Raw genomic sequence first — 23,958 nt, forward strand, 5'->3', positions numbered from 1 at the left:
TGGCGTGCAAGGCGCGCTCGCCCTGCACCAGGGCCCGGGAAGGGCACGCGAGGCTGGGAGCACTAGGGGTTCTCCTTGACACCCAGCCGCAGGGACACATCGAATGGGAGACACAGGAGCAGCCACCCAAGCCCACGACGGAGCAGGGATGTGTCCGAGCAGCGCAAATAGGGCCCTGGGGCCGCCAAGCAGGGCAGCGGGCGGGCGGGCAGCAGCGGGGCCCCCCCGAGCCGCTGACGTCTCTTCTTCCTCTCCCTTTTTTTTTTTTTTTTTTTTTCCTGTCCCTATAAAGCACCTCGGGCTGCCCCGCGCTGCCCAGCCCGGCGGGGTGCGGGGGGAGCGGGCAGAGCAGCGCCCGCCCGTGCGGAGCCGGCGCCGCCCCGCGGCACCTGCGCCGCGCCCCGACGGCGGCCGCGCGCGTGAGGCGACGAGCAGGAATAAAGTTATCCCGAAAAAGAAAAAAAAAAAAAAAAGACGGACACGGAAACCCGGAGCGGTGCCTGGGAGGAACGATTCAGCCGGGATCAACAAGTGGGAAAACTCCTGCGCGCCTCGCCCGTCCCCTCCCTCCCTTCCCCGCCCGCAGCCTTCGGCGAACTTGTTGCCGCACAGCGAAGCTGTCCCGTGCAGGCGGCGGCCGCTGCGCGCTCCAGGGACCCGGCGGCCGGCGATGGTGGCCCGGGCGCGCGCCGCCCTGGCGCTCTGCGCCCTGCGGGCGCTGCCGCTGCTGCTGCTGCTGCCAGGTAGGACCCCGCGGCCGCGCCGCGCCCCGCCGCGGGAGCCGGGGCAGGGGGGCTGCCGCGGCGCGGGGGGCTCCGTCCCGCCGCCTCCGCGGGCTCCGGCGCTAGGTGGCGCCTCCCGCCGGGCGCGGCGCGGGGCCGCCGGAGCCGCGCGCAGGGGCTGCCCTCAGGGCTGAGGCGGCGCGCGGCGCCCCCCGGCCTCGCACGTGTCCGCGGGCCTCGGCTCTCCTCCCGTTCCTGCGGCCCCGTTCCCCTGCAGGCAGCGCCGTTAACTGCGCGCCCGTGGGCAAGCGCTGGTGCTTCCCCTTGCGAGTGCGCGAGGGCTCGCTAGCTCAGGTGGTCTGAGGCACTGGCGCACGGGCTATACTTCAGAGAGGCCAGGGCTTCATTAAAAGAGATCTGGAAATAAGGGAAGCTGTATCGTCGGGAGAAAAATCTCCTCAAAGTTCCTAGCACTTGAAGGACATGTTTCTCTGTGCTACATTTCAGCGTGTGGTTAAAACAGCGGCTTGCAGGGCTGGGTGTCTCGGTGCCTCCGCGCGTGTGCTGCGTTTCAGGATGCCTGTGATCAGGCTGGATCAGGGAACCGGCTGGAGAAGCAGCAGCCATGGGGTGCCTGGGGCAAGCAGCCGTGGGGCAAGCAGGCCAGTGTTGCCGCTTCACCATGAATCAGGCCCACGGCCCTGAGACGAGCGGGCACTAGAGCGTTTTCTTTGCTGTTTCCCCTCAGATCTGTGTGGGGTTTCTCTGTTGCGTTCTGCTCCTTGGCATAGAGGTTATATGTGATTCTCCTCTCTACTGCTGACTTTGCACCATATTCCCTGGACTTGCTCCTCATTCTGGAGGAAGCAGGTTAATGAGATTTAGAAAAGCTTTTCCCTCTGCCTCATGACTTTTCGTTGTTTTAATAAGCAGGAGGATTTCACTGGATTACCGTGCTATTCATGACACTGCAAATTGTATAAGGGAGATGGACTGTTATTTACTGTGGAATTTCTTCTGACAGTAATTCTCCATGCTTTTTTTTTTTTTTTTGGGTAGTGAACATGTTTGGCAACACAATGCTTCTTTAGCATATTATGTTTTTCTCCTATTTTTATACCAAGCGGATAGCTTCTGGAAACACTGTGGAGCATCACTGCCCTTGGTTTTCTTGGATTCATTCAGAGATTTAATGTGTTCCTTCTGCAGTAACTCCTTGAAACTCTTTGACAAGCCCCAGCCCCAGTGAGCTTCACATATTCCCTATCGTATCTTTCACAGTGTTATGGCAAATAGACAGCTAAGCCTGAGACTTGTCCCCCACAGGGTTTGTCCAGCTCCTCCCAAAAAACTCAGAAGTTTTAAAAAAAAAAAAAACCCTCCAGCAAAGGGCTCCATCAGTAGAAGTGTCCAGGCAGTTCCCTGTCGGGAATCAGTACCTTGCATCGCACGTGGTGTTCGATAGGAAGCCCGTGCAGTCCTCAGAGAGTGTCCGTAATGTGCTCCATCTGGCTGACACGCGCAGGGGAGCGGCCGGCTGCGCGCTACACCGGGTTTTAGAGGTCTGAATAGTCTGGAAAGGTGGCCTGTAGAAGGCATATTGCAGAAATCCTGGTGAATTTCAGAAAGACTTGGGCGTTTGTGCATCAGAGAGTTAATAAAAAGTGCTTGGCAGAAGGCAGAAAGCATGTCTTGCCACAGAGGGTTCCTGAGGATGCATGAGGAAGCAGAGCAGAGCTGCCGAAGTGGGTAGGGGCAGAGTTCAGCTACCAACCTCTCAGTGCTGACTTTGTTCCTAATTTCCTAGTCATTTTAGTCTTAATTCTGGAATTTGATCCAGAGTCACATCCACATCAGTGCCAGGCATGGAGAGGGCAGGAGAAAGCCATATCTGCATCTGGTGACAAAGAAAGGAAGACGGGCACATTGCTAGCTGTCCCTGTAGGCAAAGGCTGATGATGGATTTGGAGGCAGCTTTATGGATGTCAAACCTTTGTCCATCATTAGGAAAAGATAATCTGTTAGCACAGTCTCTGTGTGCCTTAATTAGGCTGGAAGCCAAACTGAAACGAGGCCAGGAAGTCAGAGTATTCTAGATAGCACTGATGTTACTGAGGTATTAACTTCTTGGACCCCGTTTCCTCAAGGTTCCCCTCCAGCAGTGCTGACTTCCCAAGGCACAGGAGAGCAGGAGAGATGCAAGCCTGCATCTGTCCTGCAGGCTGAACCTTCTCCGGGAACTTTGTGGACTAATTAGGCAGCGCTGCACTGAACAAGTTGAATCTGATCCACATCCAAACTACTTCTGCAATGCAGATAGAGGACTCTGCAATTAGGAGGCACGTTCACTGGGCTTGCTGCATGAGGGCAGTCCAACTCAAGGGGTGCTCCCTGCGCAACTTCCCGCATGCCCAAATGAAGGAAAATCTTAGCTCTAACCAAATCTTAGCAAAGCTCTCTCCGTGCGTATTAGCAGCTGATTGTGGCCATCGTGTCCTTCTCCCTTGCTGTGAGCAGAGAGTGGACGCTGCCTGGGTGTGTGGTATAAAAGAAGAATACAAATGTTTTAGTTTTGGTCCCGAACTGACACAGGAGGCTGGAAGTTAACCAGAGCTATAAAGCTCATACAGATCAGCGGATGGTCTCCTCCTTTGGAGAGTTCCTAACCTGCGTGGCTCATTCTGTCCTCATGTTTCACTGGCTTGGGTGGCCATGCAAGCTTCAGTCCAGCAATTTCCTCCCTCTTTATAAAAAAGAATTTCAAAATGTCATGCAGCCCTTTAAATTTCCTAAGACAGTTCCATGGGTATCATGCAATTTCTTGTTACTACTCCTTATAGTACTCCGAGTGCTTCTGCTCAAGACCTTTTCTGTAGTAACTGCTGTGCAGATAGCAACAGCTGGTCCATGTTTTTGGTAGGGAGTGGGTTGGTTAAGAAGAATTATTGACACTGGCAACACTTTATATCTTGCATGAAAAATTTAGTGCCTTTCATCCCCTGATGTTATCATCAGGATAAAAAAAAAAGATTTTAATATATTAGCAGTCCAAATAACTTTTTGCAGGGTTGAAATAAACTCAGTTATTTCAATGGTTTAACACTGGAAAGCTAACACTATTCAAGAATAAAAATTAGGTCCTGACTGATCCCTTTGAAACTGAAGCAAGCTTGATATATTATTTTTTTTTCATTCTGCAACATCTTCTACAGATAAAAGACATTAGGAAGGGCAGCTTATCTTCCTAAAATATGCGTTTCAAATATGCCACGTATCGGTGGCTGGGACACCGCAGCTTCTCCTTGGTTTAGTGACTGCAGTAATCACTGCAGGGCAGGAGGAAGAGCATGAGCTCAGTGGGGCAGTGTTCCACAGCGAGGCGCAGGGAGGGTTCCGAGCCTTCCCTTGAGGCAGTCACTGCTGGAAAGGCGAGGATCAGATAGCTGACAATAGGGGCTGTTGATCAGTAAACCAAAAATCTGTCTCTTAATCAGTGTTATTTCTAAATATTTGCTTTACTATGGGAAAATGTTATAAACAGCAGAGAAAACTTCTTTTAAGCTGGTGATATATGAGCTTCCCTGCCTGAAGCTGCCACAGTCAAAACCAACTGGAAATCTCTTTACACTAATTAATCTATTTAAGGCAAGGAAAAAAAATGTAAAGTACTTCTGAATTCTTCCCTTACTTCTAAAAACCAGCATCTTATCCAAAGAATATTGAGAATACAAACCAGATTGTCTGCAGAAGGTTTCTGTATGAGAACTTCATATCCTATTTTCTTTAAAAATTTCTACAAAATATGTCTCTACACATCTGCCCTTTGCTCTGCTAATATGTATGAATCAAAACAAGATTAGCAAGGTACATCTGAGTTATCTCTGTGCTTTTATGTGTACTCTGAATTGTTCGTTTTATGATGAAGTACTTGGAAAAAGCAGTAGCTCAGTCTGTTTCAGTTTGGGCAATATATCAACTTGAGCCACAGATAAAGCATTTATGTTGCTAGCAGGTTTAGGCACAGGTGAAAAAGTTTGCAACAACCACAGGGTTTGGTACAGTCAGTGATAGGTGATCTTGTCTTTTCCTAAATATGTCTTCCAAATTGCCAGCATGATTTGGAGGGTGAGAATCTGCTGTTCGCTGTATACCCTCACTGACACGAAACGGGAGTTCTGCTTCCCAAGGCATTTGCAAAGCGTTTGCAGCAAGGGCCACTTGCTCATCAGCGAAGAGCAGGGTGATCAGGGAAGCTGCTTTCAGTTTGTGCTGCAAAGCTGTTTAGAAGCAGCAGCAGCAACCTGAATGCAGGAAATTTCCAGGAGACAGAATCTGACTTTCTCAGTGAGAGGAAATATTCTGGGAAGGACATTGACAGGCTTGGCCCTGTTGCACATCACCTGGTTTGACATTTCCTCTGATTTTCTCCCTTACTCTGCCTTTGTTTTGTTCTCTGGACTGGCCAGATGCCTTTAGAATGGGAATTACAAGTGGAATTAATTAAAAGATGTTTCGAACATCTAAACAACTACTAGAAACAAAGAAGGTCCATCCCAAACACTGTCCTTCAGCACCCGTCCCAAAGGACTGATTGGACACTAGGGCTCCCCAGTGCTGATCATGACATTCTTGTTCTTCTGCTCCTCACCTTTGGGCAAAGCATCTAACTGTAGTCTACCACAGAAAAAAAATAGGCTGCATAAATAAACTGGCATAAAATGTGTGATAGAGAACTGATCTCCTCGTTAAGTTAGACATTTCTTTTTAAGGCCACAGAGAAAATAGGAGAACCTGCCAAAACCAACCAGCCAAGGTTATTATCTGGAAATGGCATTTAATATAAGCACACATGCTTGAAGCTTGCCCCAGGGAGCAGAACTCGAGCAGCAGAGAGCTTGCAATCACCACGAGCAAGGCAAGATTAGAGCAAATCATCTGAAGTGAGAATTTTTGTGTGAGAGGTGTGATCTTAAAGACTCATCCATGAGCTGTTCTCAAGTGGGGAAGGAGAAAGGTTGAGAGAAGGTGGGGATTCAAATCTCACAAGACTGTGAGAGCAACCCTGCGTGCAAGTCGCAGGTACCCGAGTGCTGAGCACACGCATGTGGGGAGCCCAGCTCGCCTGAAACCGTGTGTTAGCATAAATTAGGAAAAAAAACCTAGGCAAATCTTGTGGCTGCTTTTATGACCTGATCACATCTCCTGCATTTGCCAGTGAGTGGAATATAAAAGTGGAAAGAATCTATTGGATCAAGTCCAGTCCCCAGTTCACGGGGTTGAATCCGGTGCAAGGAGGATGGTCCCTGCAGCAGGGTTTGCAGGATGCGTAGGCATCGCTGCATTGCACCGTATGTACCAGTGTGAATATCTTAGCCCTGTGCCTTCAAAAATGTGAGCAAGGAATTCACACACAGAGGGCCACTTTGCTCCTAGTCCGTGTAAATGTTGCTATCTTTGTCTTAGGCTGTTACTAACAGTGTGATGCAACTAAGTGCTCTCCAGGGTAGTGACTCAAGACTTTGAACACTTTCAAGAGGCAGTCTAATACCCACGTTTCCAAGTCCTTGGATTAGTGTGTCTTTACAGTACATACTTTTTGTCCTCAGTACATCCCACATCCCTCTGGTGTTCTCTCCCCCCTTTCCTGAATGTCTCCAAAACTTCCCTCGGGGCTCAGGATTCCTAGAATTTTTACATTACAAGAAGCCAAGAGGAATTTCTCAGCTCTGCCACAGCAGGGGTCTGCACAGTTTCTCTGCCCTCTACCAAAATATGTTTTGCCTTTCAAATCACGCCTGATGCAGAGGTTTGGCAAGCAGGCTGAGCCCTCTGGTTTTCTGCAAGCAGATGTGCTGCATCTTCACGGCTCCACGCAAGTCCCCCAAGAGCATGTAGAGGTGCAAAAGCAGTCCCAGTGAGCGAGTGGTATTCCTGTGAGCAGTGCTCAGGGCTTCTGTTGTGGCTCTGAGCGATAAGCTTTTAGCATGGAGACGGAGAAGGAATTCCCGACCTTGCTGAGTAAGAGAGGAAGAGCCTCATCCAACCCTCCAGCTGATGAGAGGTTCCACAAGCCACCTTTCCTTTGTGCCTTGAGGGGAATGGCAAAAGCATATGGTCCCTAAGCTTTCAAAATTCAGCCAAAAACTAGACTCAGGTCCAGAATGTAAAGGAAATATATGAACTAGCCTTCTATTTTCAGATCACTTGCCTTTGTCTTTTGCATTTCCACATAGGTTTCCTTAGATCTTCCTGTGTTTTTGTGAACTGTGGGAACCTGATTGCCAAGGAAATAGAGAGGGGAGTTTTCAGCCTTGCTGGGATTGTTCTTGATTTGAGGTCAAGGAAGTTTGACCTAGTCATTACCTGTTCCATTTTTTAAATAAAAAAAAGATCTTCACAAATCTAAAATACCTCAGTCAAAATGTTTGCTTCCTTTGAGCCTTCAGCTCTGAAATTGTGCACCTTAAATTGCTCCTCACAGATACACTAAGGTAGTTTTCAGGAAACCAGCGGCCACCATGGGGATACTCTTCCTATTCCAGTATAGTTGTGCAAAAAATGCGGTGAGTGACCCACGTTGTTCGTAGAGATAATCCACACAAAAATACAGCAGTTTGGGAAAGGATCAGGTTTGTGTGGGGTGTTAACTCCTCCCTCATGAGCTGAAATCAGCGCTGGGTACAGTGTGGGTACTCAGACCTAATGCAAAAACCCGCTTTTTCTTCCCTCCGCTTTCTAGATAGACCAGGGTAGGTTTGGGCCCCACAGATAGAACAGTTTAGGAGCAAAAGCAGTTTTCTTTCTATGCCCAGAAAAGTGCAGCTGCTGATGTGGAGCCTTCCCAAATCCCTGTCCTGATCCTAGAGTCCTTCATGGCTCCTCAGAAGGCCTTAATTTGGCCCTTGGGAGCCGTAGGGATCACGCCTGGAAGTTGATACTGAGCCTGGCCTTCTTTAGTGCTTGGATTTGGTTGCATACGGGCTGGTGTTTCAGACCCTTAATGTGCTGATGCCTACCAAAACATGTCCTTCAGGACTATAAAAAGTGTTTTTCCCCTCCATTTCTTCAGTTGTCCTTCCAGCTGCCTCCCAGCGGGGCCGTAGGCCTTGCCCACACAGTAGTGTTGGAAACCCTTCTTGTGGGCAGCGCTAATTACAGTGCGCCTCCGTGCAGGAAATGCCTGTAGGGAGCGATTGCCGGAGCCCCGAGCAGGAAGGCGTATGTGGCTGGGTTTGAAAGAAGGGAAGTGCAACACTGGGGGTTATAATTTGCCAACCTCAAGGTCTCTGTCTTTCCTTGCAGAAAAATAAATCCCACAGGTGTGCAATATGCAGCGCTCGCCAGTGCGGGCTTGCTAGAGCCATCCTCCCTCTCCTTTTAGGGAATTGTACCTTCCCCAATCCCGGCCACGTCTTCCCTGAGCCAATACTGCCATGACTAGTTTGCTTGGCAAAGATCACAGAATCACAGAGTGGCTGAGGCTGGAAGGGACCTCAGAGATCATCTAGTCCAACTCCCGGCTCCAGCAGGGACACCCAGAGCATGTGGCACAGGGTGGCATCCAGGCGGGTTTGGAAGATCTCAAGAGGAGGCTCCACAACCTCTCTGGGCAGCCTGTTCCAGGGCTCTGGCACCCTCACAGGAAAGTTCTTCCTCATACGGAGATAGAACTTGCTGTGTTTCAATTTGTACCCATTACCCCTTGTCCTGTCACTGGCCACCACCAAGAAGAGTTTGGCTCCATCCTCCCTACATTCTCCCTTCAGGTATTTATACATATAAGGAAACTTTATGAACAGACAGGTCCGTGAAGAAAGCTGCTTAAAAGGAGACCTAGGCACTGCCTTAGCTCCTCATCCCACAAGGGATGAGCTGGGAAAGAATGTGGTGCCTGGGCGTGTGGAGAGCTGCTTTTCCCAGGCCCCTCTGTCCACTCGGCTGAGGACCAGAGGTTCCACCGGCTTTTGCTGCATGACACGGCAGGATGGATTGAGGCAGCAAACTGGGCTGGTTAAAAGGGTTTTGTGCTCCTGCAGTCAGCGCATGGTCCGAGCGCGCGTAAACAGTGATGTCACCCTGGGAGCCTTTGAAACACAATTTAAGCCATTACGTGGTGTGAAGCAGGGCGAATCAGCTAACCTTTTGGCCTGCCGCATTTTTCCTCCACAAATGCATGGCGTCTGGATTATTTTCATTTCATGCGCATGCACTGAGGACAAGCCTCACGCTCGGTTACATCAGTTTACAGCAGTAGCTTGGCTGAAGACAATTGCCCATCTTTGATTTTACCTGACTGAGAACATTTATTTTGTTACGGTTCTTTATAAGTCTTGTGGTAGAATTGGAATGAGAAAAGCACTCCCTGAAAGCGGCTATAATGCCTGCACACTGTGTAAAGGTAGGGATTTCACTGACCTCGTCTGAAAATCCCCATTTGTTTTGAAGGGAAAATTCACAGCAAGAAAGCCCAGTGACATGTAGCTACTTTCTCTTTGCTCTCCTGTTTAAGTATTCCTCTGTGAATATTCCCAGCTATATGTTGAAGGAAACTCAGCGTATGGGCCCAGCCCACAGTCTGCAGCAGTACCTGGTTGTGGAAGGCAGCACACACGAGTCCACCTTCCCATTTATTTTGGTCCCAAAGACTAAAATACTCTTCTGCTAAGCCTTCCGGAGGTTCGCATACTTAAATGTCTTTTCCTCAGTCTTGGCAAACTTTCTGTTTAGGAATGACTAAATAACAGTTAGGAGAGAGAGCAGGGTTTGGCCCATGGAACGTACCTCAGGAAAGGACTGAACTGCAGAACCGTCAGTGAGCAGGAGGCAGCACAGGATGCACTGGAGGAGGATTCCTGGGGCAGCAGCTCCCCTGGATGTAGCCCCAGGGCTCTTGTCCGGTGATCCCGCAGGTCCTTGGAAAAGGAAAGCCCAGTGGTTACCCTGAAGTTGTTAAGAGTTGCATTAATGGTTTTATTCCTTAATCCACTGATACCTCAGGTTCAGACTCCGTGCAGCCCAGTCTTTGTATAATGTATTTTTAGGCTTGGAATTGCTCCTGTGTTCTAGGCTGTGCTCACATTTGGACTGTTTTCTCATGGCTTTCACACCAAGTCAAATAAACAGTGGCGGCTTCAAACTCTAGGTCACTGTAGCTCTGTACATTTTGCCTCATGTAAAATGCAGTTTAGCTTTAATATCACCCTGCCCTAATGGAAGAGGAGGGCAGGTCAAACAAAATGGCCCAGTACGGCCCAGACCCCGGGCTGGAGGAGCAGTCAGGAGGCTGAGGGTGTGTGAAACGTTCCCCCCACCTGACACCCCACAGCGCCCTCACTGCAATCCCCGTGCGAGGTTTCGTTGTTGCGTTTGGAGGAGGGTGTAGACAAGGCTGATTCCTCCTTCTGGGCTTTCCACATGACTTTATTCAGGCACACTGTGTAATCTTCACACTTTTCAACTAGGAGAACTTGGTTATTATGAATAACCATTATGCTATTGCCCGTATCAGGAGCAAACTGTAGAAAACTGTGGTGGGGGAACACATAAAAGCACCCTAATAAGATTTGGCTTTTCACAGTATATTAATTAGAGTATGTTTTTTCTATCAGGGTTAAAAAAAATGTCTTGTACTTGGTCTTTTTTTAATTGTTATATACTTTTGAAATGTAATGTTCAAACCTGCATGGTCAAATTCCATAATTAATTTAATTTAATGAATTCTTTTTTAAAATAAATCCTGAAGGAGTGTAATATGCCTTCTCCTGGTTCCTGAAGTTGATCTCTATTGAAGTTTGTGCATAACTGTGGTTGTTATAATATTGTTATCATTAAAGTGCCAACTTTCCTCTCCCGCCGTACTGCGCAGCGTGTCGGAGCTGGAATCCCATCTCATGGAGGGCAGGCAGCCACAAAGAGGCACTGCAACATCCCGCAACTCTGGAATGCCAACTGACGCTCCCAGGAGAAGGCTCTGCCTTCTCCCATCCACATTTTGTTTTAGTATTCTCCGTGATTGTATCTTCAACTTTCTGGAGAGTTTCTGCCAAAAGGATAAAGGAAGAGAAAAGGAGACTTTTTTTTCCAAGTATAAACCGCACTTTTAATCTGCCAAACCTGACCTGCACTTCTGGGAAAATCAGGGCAGAAAAGCTGAAAAGTCTTTGCTTAAGATGAGGTTCCTGGAAAAGCTAAAACTGAGCTCGTTTGGATTTCCATGGGGTAGAATTTGAATAGCTGCTGTTTAAAGTCGTCTGCGCCTGCACTGCACTGTGTCCTAGTATCAGTGTGCTTGAAAACATTAATCTTGTCCTTTAAGTAAGACATGGATTTGTGGCGTGTGGTTGAGCAGCAAACCTGTGACAATCTCCTGCCTGCCTAACACGGTGATGTCCTCCAGTCCAGCCACTTGAGCTGAGGGCTTTGGTCTAAACCAGTCCTTGTGTAACAATTTTTATATAAGGAACTATTCTGGATAGTTTTCATTAAAAAGATAAAGGCAGCTTTCAGCAATGGGCAGCTATCGCTTGGGAAATGAGGAGTGATCACGGCAGGAGAAAGGCCTAGAGCAGAGCAGCTAAGCCAGAAATATGTGATGCAAAGCTGAGAGCCTGAGCTCTTACAAGGGTGAAACAAACCCGCTTGGAACAAACAGCCAGGTGTAATCTATAAATTTATAGTCCAATGCATGGAGGAGGTACAGAAGGTTTAGGCTGGAATTCCTCTACAGGTTGTGGACATTTCTGCTGTAGGGGCCCATGGGCAGCAGAGCGGGCAGTTAGTAATGCTGTCATTAAAACCATCATCCTTAGGGTTCCAGGTTAACACTTCACCATGACGAATCACATAGCTAATGCCTTGCAGAGCCTCTGTTTCGGACTTCTGGTCTGCTCTTATCTGGTGTTGCCATGCACGGGCTCCTTAAGTTTAAATCTTTCCCCTTGTGAGATCTTTCTGCTTAACAGAGCTCTGGTCTTGACATCTGCTGGCAGTGAATGCAAAGTTGTGCCAGCTGGGTGTGATGGGATGTGAGGAGGGTATCTGATATTCCCATCTCCTTGCCTGTATCTGATGGAGGAGCTGAGAGGAATTCTGGACATTCACAGGGCAAAGGTCTCTCGCTGGTGCTCTTTAATTTCGCCGCTCGCGCGGTGTCCTTCAGCGTGCATTGTAACGGTCGCCTTTGAAAGGCTGCCTGTTTTGTTTTGATTCTATATTGTTCTGAGTTAAATAGTAGGAAAAGAGAAATCTCTGCTGCCATAACATTCTCTTATAGGTCTATTCATTATAGATCCTGAGAGGAAACTGCGAGCTCCCCCAGACAATGCTCTCGTATACAAACGAGCATACGTTAACTTTCTGTGGTTGGGTAGTTCATTTTTGGCCATGTTTCCTTCATGTTCTTAGCAGCATGGATTCAGGTGTGATTTTGATTTGATGTCTCTTTGTGGTCCAGACAAAACTTTCTGCTTCTTCGGTATCTCTGCTCGTCTTCTGCACCTCCTTCCTCCCTGGGGTGTGAGACGATCAGCATTTTGAGGAGAAAAAGCAGCTCAGGGGCAGTGATGGGAATCATAAATTTGCTTCATCTTTCACTTCCATCACCAGAGAAGAAACCTTTTGAATTTTTATGAGGATATTGAGACATTTCAGGTAGTAATGTTTAGGACTGGAATAGCTTGGTAGGCTAGGTCAGTTCTGAACGGTCAGAAAGGAGCTTGGCATTGGCTGATGCTCTTTTGCATTAATGTGTTGTGCTCTCAGCTGTTTTGCAAGGGAAGAAAGCCAAGTAGATGAAAAAGATTAGAGCCTCGATCCGTCCTTGTTAGCCTGTCTTCTGCCAGCAGCTTTGCCCTGGCTGAGGTGAGACAGAGCCCACCCGTACGTGTTGGTTGCTGCTGGCTTCCTTGGACGCATCCTGAAGGGCGCATGCACACACACGAATCCACATGCGCACGGGTGCGGACACACGCTGTGTCACTCCACTTGCCACCAGACTGCACAGAGCTTCTTGGTGGAATTCTGACCGTGTCTTCTGGCACAGAGAAATTTGCCGAGCTAAGTTGCAGCTCCTGACTAATGGATTGCCCTGCTGGGCGCCTGCTGCAGTTAAAGGATTCCAGACTGAGAGGTTGTTCCAGTCTCTCCTGTGCACATCTGTGTCGGAGGGGCTTCGTGGAGCGCTAGTTAATGAGCCTGAGCGCAGCCCGGGTTGTGCTGACGTTCGGAAGACGTTTCCGCACCTCAGAGCCGGCGGGTGTCCCTCGCACCGTGGCAGCCCACTCGTCGGCTGTCGACATTCAGCCTGGCAGAAATCAGGAGCTTCTAGGTGCTAGAGTGACTGTGTCAGGGGCTGAGAGGGAACATGGCATTTATCAAAGGGGGAGAAAGCCCCCTTGCTATGGGCTCGCTGCTGGAGTTTGCAAGCTTAGGGAGCAACAACCTGCAGTTGGGCAGCAGCCAGCAAGGTGTGAAATCTGCTCCTCACCTGCGCTTTTCTCCTCGCCCTCCGTGTTTGCCCCATTGAACACCTTCACAGGAGAGGGCACCGCGCTCCGTGACACCACACGCCTGTTCGTGTCAGCTCTTCCCAGCTCCTGGGGAGCCTCCTCTGGACCGTCCTGCAGCTCACACGCAGGCCTGGGAGCCGGTTTGCTTGGGCCCTAATTGCTGCTGTGCTGCAGGCTTCCTGTCTGACCTTCAGTGAGATACTTATCTTATCTGTCTTCAGTTTCCAGCAGTATATAATAGTAATTACTAACTTCACAAACATGTTGCAAGGTTAAAACCCTCTGTGAGCCATCTCACAACTAATCTTAGAAGGGCAGAATGTTAGGATTATTTTTCTTGCCATTTCAGCACTGCCTTTTCTCAGCCTTTGTTTTTTGTTTTGTTTTGTTTTTTTAACAGTGTCCACACCTACCTGAACCTACAGATAAGGCTTATATATAAGTTTCCCCAAGAGACTCTGTGACTTTCTAAGCCCAGCATACTGGCTCTTCATTCCCAAAGGCCCTTAGAGAGGAGGCAGAACCATGCAGAAAGCAGTGGATGGCCACACAGACACGAGCAGGTCATGGAGCTCCTCTCCCCATCCCTGGAGGCCACACCATTGATGCTGCTTTAGTGCATTCACACTTGGTCTTGGGGAGGAAGGGTCCTACAGCAGCAGGTCCAAAGAGTTCTCTGCTGGGGTGTCACAGTAGGACAGGGGCCAATGGGAGAAAGTAAATGTAGGTCTTGGTGTTCTGCTGCCCTAAAAGAGGAGCTGCAAGTCTCTGGCAATGGAGTGAGGAGGAAACAGCAGAAAGATGCTCCAGAGACCGAAATGTCCCACTGAAGCCCTGTGTGGTGGTCACTGGAGGTGATGGACGTGTCAAGATTTGCTGGCCAGGCTCTGGCTGGTAGGGTAGAAGTCTGCCTCGCCATAGGGCTACACAGACACCTTGTGCTCTGTTGAATTAGCAGGGACCTGGTGGCTTTGTGGATGGCACTCATTCAGCTGCTCCTTTGGATACACAGGACTGATAATCTGGCATTTTCCACATGCAGTTAAGTTACCTTAGAGAGATTATTCAAGAAGCAGAAAGTTGATCTTTGACTCAGGCTAAGCAATTCATTTGCTTAATCTCTTACAGAGCTGTTTCCCTCGCTTGAAATGGGACAGCATAAACGAGTTTTCCTTGGAATATGCTATTCTGACCTTTTAATTAAGAAGAAAATGTCTATTTAAAACAAAATACCTGCCCATTTTCAGTTTTCATGGCTATTATTCTATTTGTCAGCTGTGGCAATGCATTTGCTGTGTGAACTGCAATGCTCAGGGTTCGGTATCTTTGTGCTCAGGAGCAACGTATTCCCAAGCTTGTTGTCTTTGGCCTGGCTAATATTTTATCTGCCAGAGCCAATGTTAATGAAAAATTCTTGAAAAATTCCACATTTCAGCACAGCAACCCTCTGATGGGAATAACAATCTCTTCTGACCCCGTTCAAAAGCAGAGACTGGGCAGGATACAAAACAGTGGAGGTATTTCCAAAATCCCCTACCCAGGAAGGGGAGTCAGGTGCTTTATGTTTAATTTTTGATCCTTGCCAGCCTTTATAAATGATACCAACTGCTGGGCTGTGTGCTTCCGCCTCCAAAATCAGGATTTCTCAGAACAGACGCGGATGCCATCAGCAACACAGGTCTGTGCAACACAGACGAGCGGCCTTCCGTGCTATTGCACAACAGCCTCATCTCTTTGAAGCAGTCCAGACGATAAAGTTCCCTCATAAGGAGCTTCTCTACGCTGGAAGTTGTCTCTGTAGAAGTGGGTTTCCCCTTCTGAGACGTCGCTGGTGCAGTACTGACTTGAGTCTGTTTGCCATTACACTCAGCAGTAGCCTACATCCTTTGTAATATATGGGCTCAGCTCCTCCTGGCCTGAGACAGTGCCGAAAATTAAGGTCAGTCAAATAAAGCTGTGAAATAAAAGCCTGCCCACGAGTAAGGTGGCCTTAAATCACTGCTAGTGACTGCAGGGTGACAGCGCAGGGACACAGAAGGCGTTAGTTTACTGTGACTTGCAGGATTGCATCACACAGCCAGTCGTTTGGCCCGGACTACTGAGGGCAAAGGAAACTCAGGGCTTATAACCAGCAGACCTCCAAAAACGCTGCAGACACCTCCGCACCTGACGAAAGGCAGGGAAGGGAGTGCAATTTATATATTCTGCTACTGCCAGAGGGGGTGTTAGCGGCTACTGTGGCCTCTGGCTGCTGTGCCCTGGAGAGCCAGCAGAGATGCATGTGGATAAGAGCAGGTGCTAACGGGATGCGGGGGCCAGCACGTAGGCACGATGCTCTGCAAACACCCTGGTTGCAGCCACTGGAAAACCCCATCCTGCCAAATTCTCCTCCGCTGTGGAGCCATTCCGAGGAGCAGTTGCTCTGCTCTGTCTGCGCTCGGGATGCGGCACCTGTCCCCTGTGGGGACAAGACCTTAGACGCACTCAGGTTCGCAGTTTAAAGGGGACTGCAAAGCGAGGGCCTCACTCGTGCCAGCCACAGCCTTGCCGAAATAATAATCTCCGCTACAAACAGCTCAGCTCCTGGAGTTAGCCCAGGGTTGGTTCTGATGAGAGACATCAAACAGAACATACAGGAATTGGGGACAGCACATCTGGCATTGCCTTGTGCTGCAGGAATATAAATAAAGGAGCCAGCAAGCTCCAGCTGCTGCGTTATCCCTCCCGCAGCCCGGCCAGCGAGCCGAGGGTGCCGCGAGCCTCGTGGGCCGCGCGGGCTCTCGCGCTGGCCCCGCTCTTCTAGCGCGCAGCACTAAGGAGCGAGGGATCATAAACACTTCTTTCCGAGCGAGCCACGAGAGGACTGTATCCCCTGAAAATGGTGGTGGGCCAAGGCAGTGGTGCTGCCAATATTTAGAACATTTCTCTGACACGACGGTATTTTATTTTTGGAAGTATCTGATAGAAATGCTCTTTTCCTGGAAAGATTCCTGCTCCTGCCTCCTCCCCCGCCTCCCTGCGCCTTCTGGTGCCAATATTTCTGTTGCAACTTCCTTGCTCCCAGCCGTTTCCTACTATGGATCTCCTCCCCACGCTGCTGCGGTTGCTGGTCCAGGTTGCACCCTGCATTGTTCTGGTCTCAAGGGAGGAGGATGTCAGAGCTTGAGTCTGTTGCCCTGCAAAGGCACCTTGGGCTGGTCGAGATGTCCTTGGACAACCCTGACAGCTCCTAGCTCACACAGAGGAAGGACACGAGCATCTCAGCGGCGTCCTGTGTCTGCCTGCCCTGCAAGGATGTCTCCAATACCCACATAAAACCTTTCAGTTGATGCCTGTCCTCTTTCTAGCTGCAGCATGATCAGAGCAGATTGCAGCGCTGCCCTAGAACCAGTCTGGCTGGTACAGAGAACTGACAGAGCTCTACACACAAGAGCATGAGGAGCATCTGATTATAGGCAGCATCTTGCCCCTTCCCATCCAGTACTCCCATCCAAGTGGAGCACTGTCCATCGGTGCTTTTCAGTCCATCACGCTGAAAACTGCGTGACCTCCTAGCAAGCAATAGGCATGACCTTCACCCAGGCAAAATTCCATATGGAGACAGGAGCAGAAGCTTCAGAGCTGAGAGTTAATAACAATGGCAGCGCTCAGAGAAAAATCCATCTTGATCACTTTTAACAAAATCATTATGTAGAGCAGCTGTGGAGAAAGACTTTGCCAGCACTTTCCTGATTAGTGCAGAGCTCTGAGTTTAGGTGCTGGTAAAACAGTGGAGGTCAAATTTACTATGGAGGGCAAAGCCCAGTGATTCATTTTTCCTTATTCTTTACAGTTACTTTTCACCTTGAAGAACAAAAGGGCCTAAAGACAGAAAATGTTTGTTCCTGAGTCTTGCCAAAGCCTTATTTTTTTTAATAAGCCATCATTAAAATCTGGGCCCGTTGCCTCAACAAAAGAATATATTTGTGTATACTTAGGAGACGGGAAAGAGACTGGGAGCCAGGCCTGGTCACAGATAAAGGAATTCCGGACATTATTCCTTGTGCTCCTAGGGGTTGTGACATGGGATTTCCTTTCAAAGTGGTAAATAGCCCCACAGTTGCTGTACAACAGGGTGGAGCGGTCAGTGGTTTCTTTAAAATGGGAAGAGGTGAAAGCAGATCATGAGGAGCACGAGAAGCTGAGCCCACGCGTGCGCACTGAACCCCTTCAACTTGGGGGACGCTCCCGGGTTTCCATGGTCTAGAGGTGCTCGCGGCTGAGCTCTGCTTTGGGTGGTGCTCACAGTGAGTTTTAGCGCTGAAGGAGCTTGTCAGCACCTTGAGGGTTGCTCCCGGGTCTGCGGCCAATGGAGCTTGTGGAAGAACATCTCTAACTTAGGGAGGCTCCTGATGCTTCGTGCCTTTTCCCATGCATGGGGAAGCTGGATGAGGGAAGCATGTGAATCACAGGACTAGGGAGAACTTTGAGCTGATTTTATGTCTGAATCCGAATACAGAACAATTTCCCTTCCTCTTTCCTGCATCTGTCCCAGAGGGTCAGCAAATCCTAAACAGCACAGTTCAAGCAGGGCTCAGTGAGAAGGGGAAAGAGGCTTTGCATGTTACTGTTCTCCACATCCCAGAATTCAGGTCTTCAATACTAAATATTCACTGAAGAGAGCATCACAACAGAGAATTTAACAAATTGCGGTGAATAAGACACCCAGGAAAGGCTGTAGAGATTGTGGAGCCCTGGCTGCGTTGACCCCACCGTGCAGAACGCGAGCCGGTGCCCAGAGCACAACTGATGTGAGCCAGGCGCAGAGATCGCACCCAGACATCAGCACATCTGCTCTGTGGGTGCAGGGCTGCTCATGGAGCAGGAGGGCACCCTCTTGCATTGCTGACATGGATCGTGTTTTCTGAGCCACATAGCAGATTACTGAGTCATGCTTTCTTGATATCCTGGTAAATTCATGTTAAATCTCTTAAGATGAAATAGATTTTCAATGTCCAAATCCAAACAAGCAAAACTCATTGAAAATAAACAAACAGAAATCCTTTAAAAGGGCTTTAGAAAGCTCAACGGACCCAGTGCTTGGTTCAGAAGCTCATAACTTGAAAATAGCCCAAATGTAGAAGAACATCAAAATTCAACCACTGCTCTCTTTCCCAGTGGGGTGTGAGCACAGGAGACCTTGTGGTTTTGTTCCTAGCACTGGAAATTGCCCCTGCCCACTGCCACGGTCTCTCTCTCGGGCTGCAAGGTGGATCAGCTCATGGCAAAGGCCATTACAGCTTTCTCCCCACCAGACTGGCTCACGGTTTTCACCTCTTTGAGTCCTGCTCCTCCAACATGCTCTCACAGAAGTGTTCTCCTGGACCGATGTCCCAAGTAACACAATAGCTCCTGAGAATAGGGACTTCAGCATGGGTCTGTGGCAGACGTTTCTACCTCAACCCTTTTTTTTTTTTTTTTTGGTTTTGGATCTGCTGACCTTGTCATAAAACCCCAGTGAAATGCCTCGCAATCTTGCTAAATACTGTCTTTATTCTTAAGGCTCCTGTATGAACCACTGTTATGCAGTTAATGCTGTGCAGTTGTTTCTACCCCTAAGACATTTTAGCCGTGAGTTTACAATTTGGCATCTGAGGGCTCAGCCTGAAAATTCATCTTTGTTTTCGTACTCTCCCCAGCAGTCTGTTTTAAATTGATATAAACATTTCAAAAGCTTAAGAGTGCAACAAAGTGGTTGGCCTCCCTTTCCAGCTGGAAAACAAGCATGTTTCTTTGAGTCAAATATCGCTTGTTGTTGGCTAGACTGGTGGTTGCTCTCAGCTTGGCTTGGTCCTGCAGATCCAGGCGCCTGCGCAAATTTAAGGCAAATCCAGAGCAAATTTAGAAAGCACCTTTACTTGAGCGTGTAACGTTTGCTTTTGCAACGTATGATGTGTCTTTGTGCTGGGCTTTGCTTCCCAATACATATCGCACACAAATACCACCGTATTCAGCAGGAGGCACCGGGAATCTGTTGGCTTTCTTCAGTAGGGGGAGGAATCCCTCAGTAACAGAGTCCACATCTGCCAGGCCAAAATTCGTATGTTGTGCTAAGAACTGTGCTGACTGATGAAAGCAAGCGGGAACAGACCTCTCAACGGGTCGAGGAAAGGCTCCAGCTCGTGATTGCTCTACCTTGATAAGCTGCTTGCTTTCTCTGCAGCCTGTCTCAGATCTGGGTTTCGTTGCTGGGATTAATCCTCTGAACTCTTAGCACAGCAAATCAAGTGTGGATTCAGTATGGCAAGAAACCCTATTAATTGACTGTGCATTTGCATTATTCTTTCATCTCCTGCCGCGGTTCTTCTCTTTTCCTGAATCCAAGTGGTGACATTTTTCTTTTTTTGGTGACATTAAGGTTTCCCTTTGCTTTCATTTGCTGCTCACTTAACTTTCATGATTCTCTTTTCTCTTAATCATTTCCTTATAGATCTGTGTTTCTTAGCAGGGCTTCTGTTACACACATGAGGTAGTCAGAAGCGAGCTGCAAAAACAGGAGGTGCTTTCTTCATTTAATTGCTTTTAGAGTCATATTTGTTGACTGGCATGATCTGGCATGAAAACTAATTTTACTCTTCAAAGGGCACCTTCACATTTTATTTGTGCATGGGAATTAAAATAAACTCATGGGCTGAAGAGTTGAAATTTTTAGGAAGACACAAGAGTGGTGGCTTTGCCTCTACTCTCTTTGAAATCCATAGTAAAAATATAATGAGTTGGGGGGGAGGGTTATAACAAAAAAGATTTCATTAGGAAATTACAACACGGCAAAATTTTGTGTAGACCAGAGCAATGCCAGCACCTTGTCACCGAGAAGCATGTGGAGGATGTTGGAGACACCATGTTCCTTGGCTGGATTGTGCTTCCAAATCTGCGTCTTCCACTACAGGGGACTGCCCTAAATATCTGACTATTTTTAGACAAGTGTTTTTCTGTTACTGCTTCTCATAATAATCATCATTAAAAAAAAAAAAGAAACCTTTGAAGGATTTTTGTTTTATCCCTATGCACAACAGGGATTAAAATAAATAAATGCATCTTAAATATTTAGTCAGGAAGAGAGAAGAATTTCCGGCCCGGCTTCTGCTAAACAGCGTAGGTGGCTTCAGCACAAACAGGGCTTGCTCGTGGGTACCCAGCACTGTTTGCTTTTCCTGTGAGTGATTGTAGTGGAAGAGCTTTGAAACTGGGACGCTCCAAAGCAAATCCTTCACTTCCACCATACCCACCCAAAGCGAGGAGAGAAGGAGCGTTTCCAGAGGGTGACCTGCTCCGTGGCTACCTATCCCATCTGTCTCCAAAGGGACATGCTGCAGCCACAGGGCCTGCGGCAGCGGGGAGGACACAGCCGGCAACATGACAGCAAGGGCAGGGCTCAGCACCAACGCCAAGGGCCAGGATTTGGCCCTAAAGAGCCCGCTCTGCTCTGGGTGTTGCACTGGGTGCGTCTCCCACCTCTACCCCTTCTTGGGGCTCCCGGGCAGCTGCCCTGAGTCCCAGCGGTGGCTTTAGCTCCCAACGTTCGCAGGTCACGTGGCTGAGCTGGAAGCCAGCGGGGGAAGCAGAGCAGGGACTTTTGTCAACAGGCAGCCCGGCTACGCGGACTCACTCCTTGGGCACAGTGCTAATTCGAAGCAGATTCCTGCTTCACCACGAGCAGAATTCCTCCCGAGGCTGCCATCAAAAACATGATGTCACAGCTGCGGAGCGGCCTGACAAACAGGGAGACGCGGGGTCAGGCGAGGGGAACGGCGCGGCAGAGCCCGCCAGGCAGGGATCGAAGCCCTGTCCTGTGGCTTGGTGCAGTTTGTCATTAAGGAGGTTTCACAAGTGATTTGCAGCCGATGCCCCAGCTCTGACTGGGACTTTGCAGCTCCCAGACCAGGTCTGGCCAAGCGGCACAGGGAGGCTGCCAACGAGCATGGCCGAAAACCACCCGGTGCCGAGCAACTGTGACGGAAACGGCGGCGGGTTTTCAAGGAGCTTGTTCGGTTCCCTCTGCCATCTCAAGCAAACAACTTTTATCTTGTTGCTCAAAATAGCAGCCTCCCACCCTTCAGAGCAAACTAAAAATAAGAATAAAAAGCAAAGCCTCCTGAGAGTCGCACAGGAGAAGAGGAGACAGGGCTGATCGAAAACAGATTCCGGTGGCAAGACCAAAGGCAGTTTCAGGCCATTTCTTCTTCATGGAAAAGTTAAAAAAAAAAAAAAAGGGGGGAAAACAAAAGAAAGTATTCACCCCTCAGAGCAGGTTTTTGTGTCACTTAGCTTTTGCCCTGTGGTGACATGTATGAGCCTTGCGGTCTGCTCCAATCCACCTCTGCTCGGGGCACAGCAAGACGAGCTGCCCGCGGGAGAGGCCGGCTCAGCGGCTTCCCTCTGCGTCAGGCTGACACGAGCCACGCGTGGCTGAGTGATCCGGGGGTACTCTTGTTCTGCCTCACCATAACCATCCACCTTCCCCATCCTGATGTGGACTCCAGGCCTCTCTCAGCCCTCCGTTGGCCTCTGCCTTCTGCAGGTCAGTGAGTCATCACACAGGGAGGTGCAGATGTTCCTTCTAGAGAAGTGTTCCCATAGCACTTAATGGTTTTCCTAGAAAAGAGAGCTGGGGCAGAGGGGTGAAGGAATTCCCCACTGTGCAGAAAGTCTGAGATAAGTGTCACTGGGTTCCGCTGGGGTTGGTGTGATGCTGCCTACAAAATCCCCTGGCACAGAGTAGCAGTGATCGGGAGCAGTGGGTGAGCAGGCTGTGTGGAGGTGGAAGGATGCATGGACCCTGCCCAGAAGCAGGTCAGCAGAAGCAGGTTGACACAGAGGTGCTATCTCACCCTTTCCTCATATGAAAGATGCTCCAGACCCTACATCCTCTTAGGAACCCTCCACTGGACTTGCTCCAGTAACTCCATGTCCCCCTTGTATTGGGGAACCCAGAACTGGACACTACTCCAGGTACTCCAGAATCCTTCTTTAATCAGCTCTTGCTTCATCAACGACAGCCATAGACTCCTTCTGAAGTCTAGTCTGTGAGTCTGTTGACTCCAAATGTGAGAGCAACCACCTTGCCTTTGAGTCTCATCAGTGCTGAGTGAAGGGGAAAGGACCTGTTAGCCAGGTCAGACCCTGGTAGACCACCTGAGCAGAGCAATGTGGCATTAACACTGCCCTAAATGTGGCAGCTGAAACACTTAAGATTGCTTCATGTAGGTCACCAGCAAATGTTTTCTGAAGGACATCTCCTAGCACTTTATCCTGTCTAATTTTAAATATTCCTAAAGATAGGACTGGCATCATTGCTTCCTTTGGGAGAATTACACAGGCTGATATAACTCAGCCTTGGGAAGATTTTCTTTTCTCTCCCTAGCCTCTTGCCACTTGCAACTGAAAAAGCAGATAAATAGCTGCCCTTGGTATCAGATGTCTCATGACTCCAACCCTCTTGACTTTTATTTACCAAACTTGTTATTGTAGTACCTAAGGGTCCTGTGGCAGTGTGTGTGTAAGAAGCTAGCATTAGATTAAGCCAGAGGGCTCTGGGTCTCCAGGTTTAGACAAAGTGGCAGTTAGGCAAAGAAAAAGAGAGTGGGCATTGAAAAAGCATTGACATTTTGCCTGAGGTGTAGAAATGCAGATGCTGAGCCAAAATTCTCTGTATGAATAACTGCTGACACCTGAGACATCAAATTCAAGATACAAAACAGAGATCCAAATGCTTGTACTTAGTAACCTAAGTTTTCCTTGACCTTTGGGCAATTGATACTTGACTGAACATCAAAGAACACGGAGAAAATAGTAATTCCCAATATGCAACTTCTCTCTTCCTAAAAATCTCAGTAGCACTGCAAGATTTCCATCTTTGGTGAATTTGAGCCATCAGCCTAGAAGCAGGGCCAAGTTTCCTTATTCCTTGTCTTGCCACTGAACAGGTTCCCTCACCGAATCATGCATCCATTGAAGGTTCGTGCTACTGAGTTCAGGAGTGGGTTGGTCCTATCTAGGTGGAGTTTTCACGAACTCCAGTGGCACAAAGGACTGTGTTACTCAGTCTGCATCTTAAGCCTCATCCAACTCTACCAAAGTGACAGACGAAACAAGGAGCAAGGCTGGGGAGCCACCAGTTTAGTCCACGGATGGTAGAAGAGGGGTGTGCATGGGAAGCCTCCTCCCATCTGATATGGGTTGCCAGAGGCTGATCACCATCAAAGGCCTTACCTGGCAGTTGTGGAAATGCGCTTTTTCTTGAGCTAGACTTGTTGGGATTTCATAACCTCCCTCCTCTTCCTCTGACGCCATGTCAACACCTCCTTAGGATATCCACCTTACACCTTTCCAAAGAATTTAATCAGAACCTATTGCTGTATTGCACTGGCTTGCAGTTCAGTATTTCAGTGGGCTCTGTAGTTTGAAACATTGTGCTGCACTTAAGGTTGCCACAGGTTGGCCATAGGTTGCATGCAAAATACCTCTGTTAATGCACATTCTGGCTTAGAACCTAAATAACCAGATTAGGTTAATTTAAAAATTATGATCCCTTAACAGCATTATAACTATGTGCTATATGTTTATACATATAAATGTATCTATATAAGCCTTGTGGGATCATACAAATTCAGAGATGATTTGGGGTAAATACTGGCCATTGCTTTGATATGTGTGTTACAGACAAGTGAAACTCTGCAGAATGGCCTCTG

At 48.6% G+C, this 23,958-nt stretch overlaps 1 protein-coding gene across 1 annotated transcript in view; it reads left to right on the forward strand.

Annotated features, from left to right (window-relative positions):
* Positions 1–267: 267 nt before the first annotated feature.
* LOC104566111 (vascular endothelial growth factor receptor kdr-like) overlaps positions 268–23,958 on the forward strand; it is a 118,615-nt gene continuing 94,924 nt past the window's right edge. Inside the window, exon 1 of the mRNA XM_088527540.1 lies at positions 268–743. Within this exon, the coding sequence (XP_088383666.1) occupies positions 671–743 (73 nt within the window). The 5' untranslated portion in view covers positions 268–670. The remainder of the gene's footprint in view (positions 744–23,958) is intronic.

Source organism: Tinamus guttatus, unplaced genomic scaffold (genome assembly GCF_059628265.1).
Source record: "Tinamus guttatus ecotype Peru unplaced genomic scaffold, ASM5962826v1 Tinamus_guttatus_pri_ptg000287l, whole genome shotgun sequence".
Classification (NCBI taxonomy): domain Eukaryota; kingdom Metazoa; phylum Chordata; class Aves; order Tinamiformes; family Tinamidae; genus Tinamus; species Tinamus guttatus.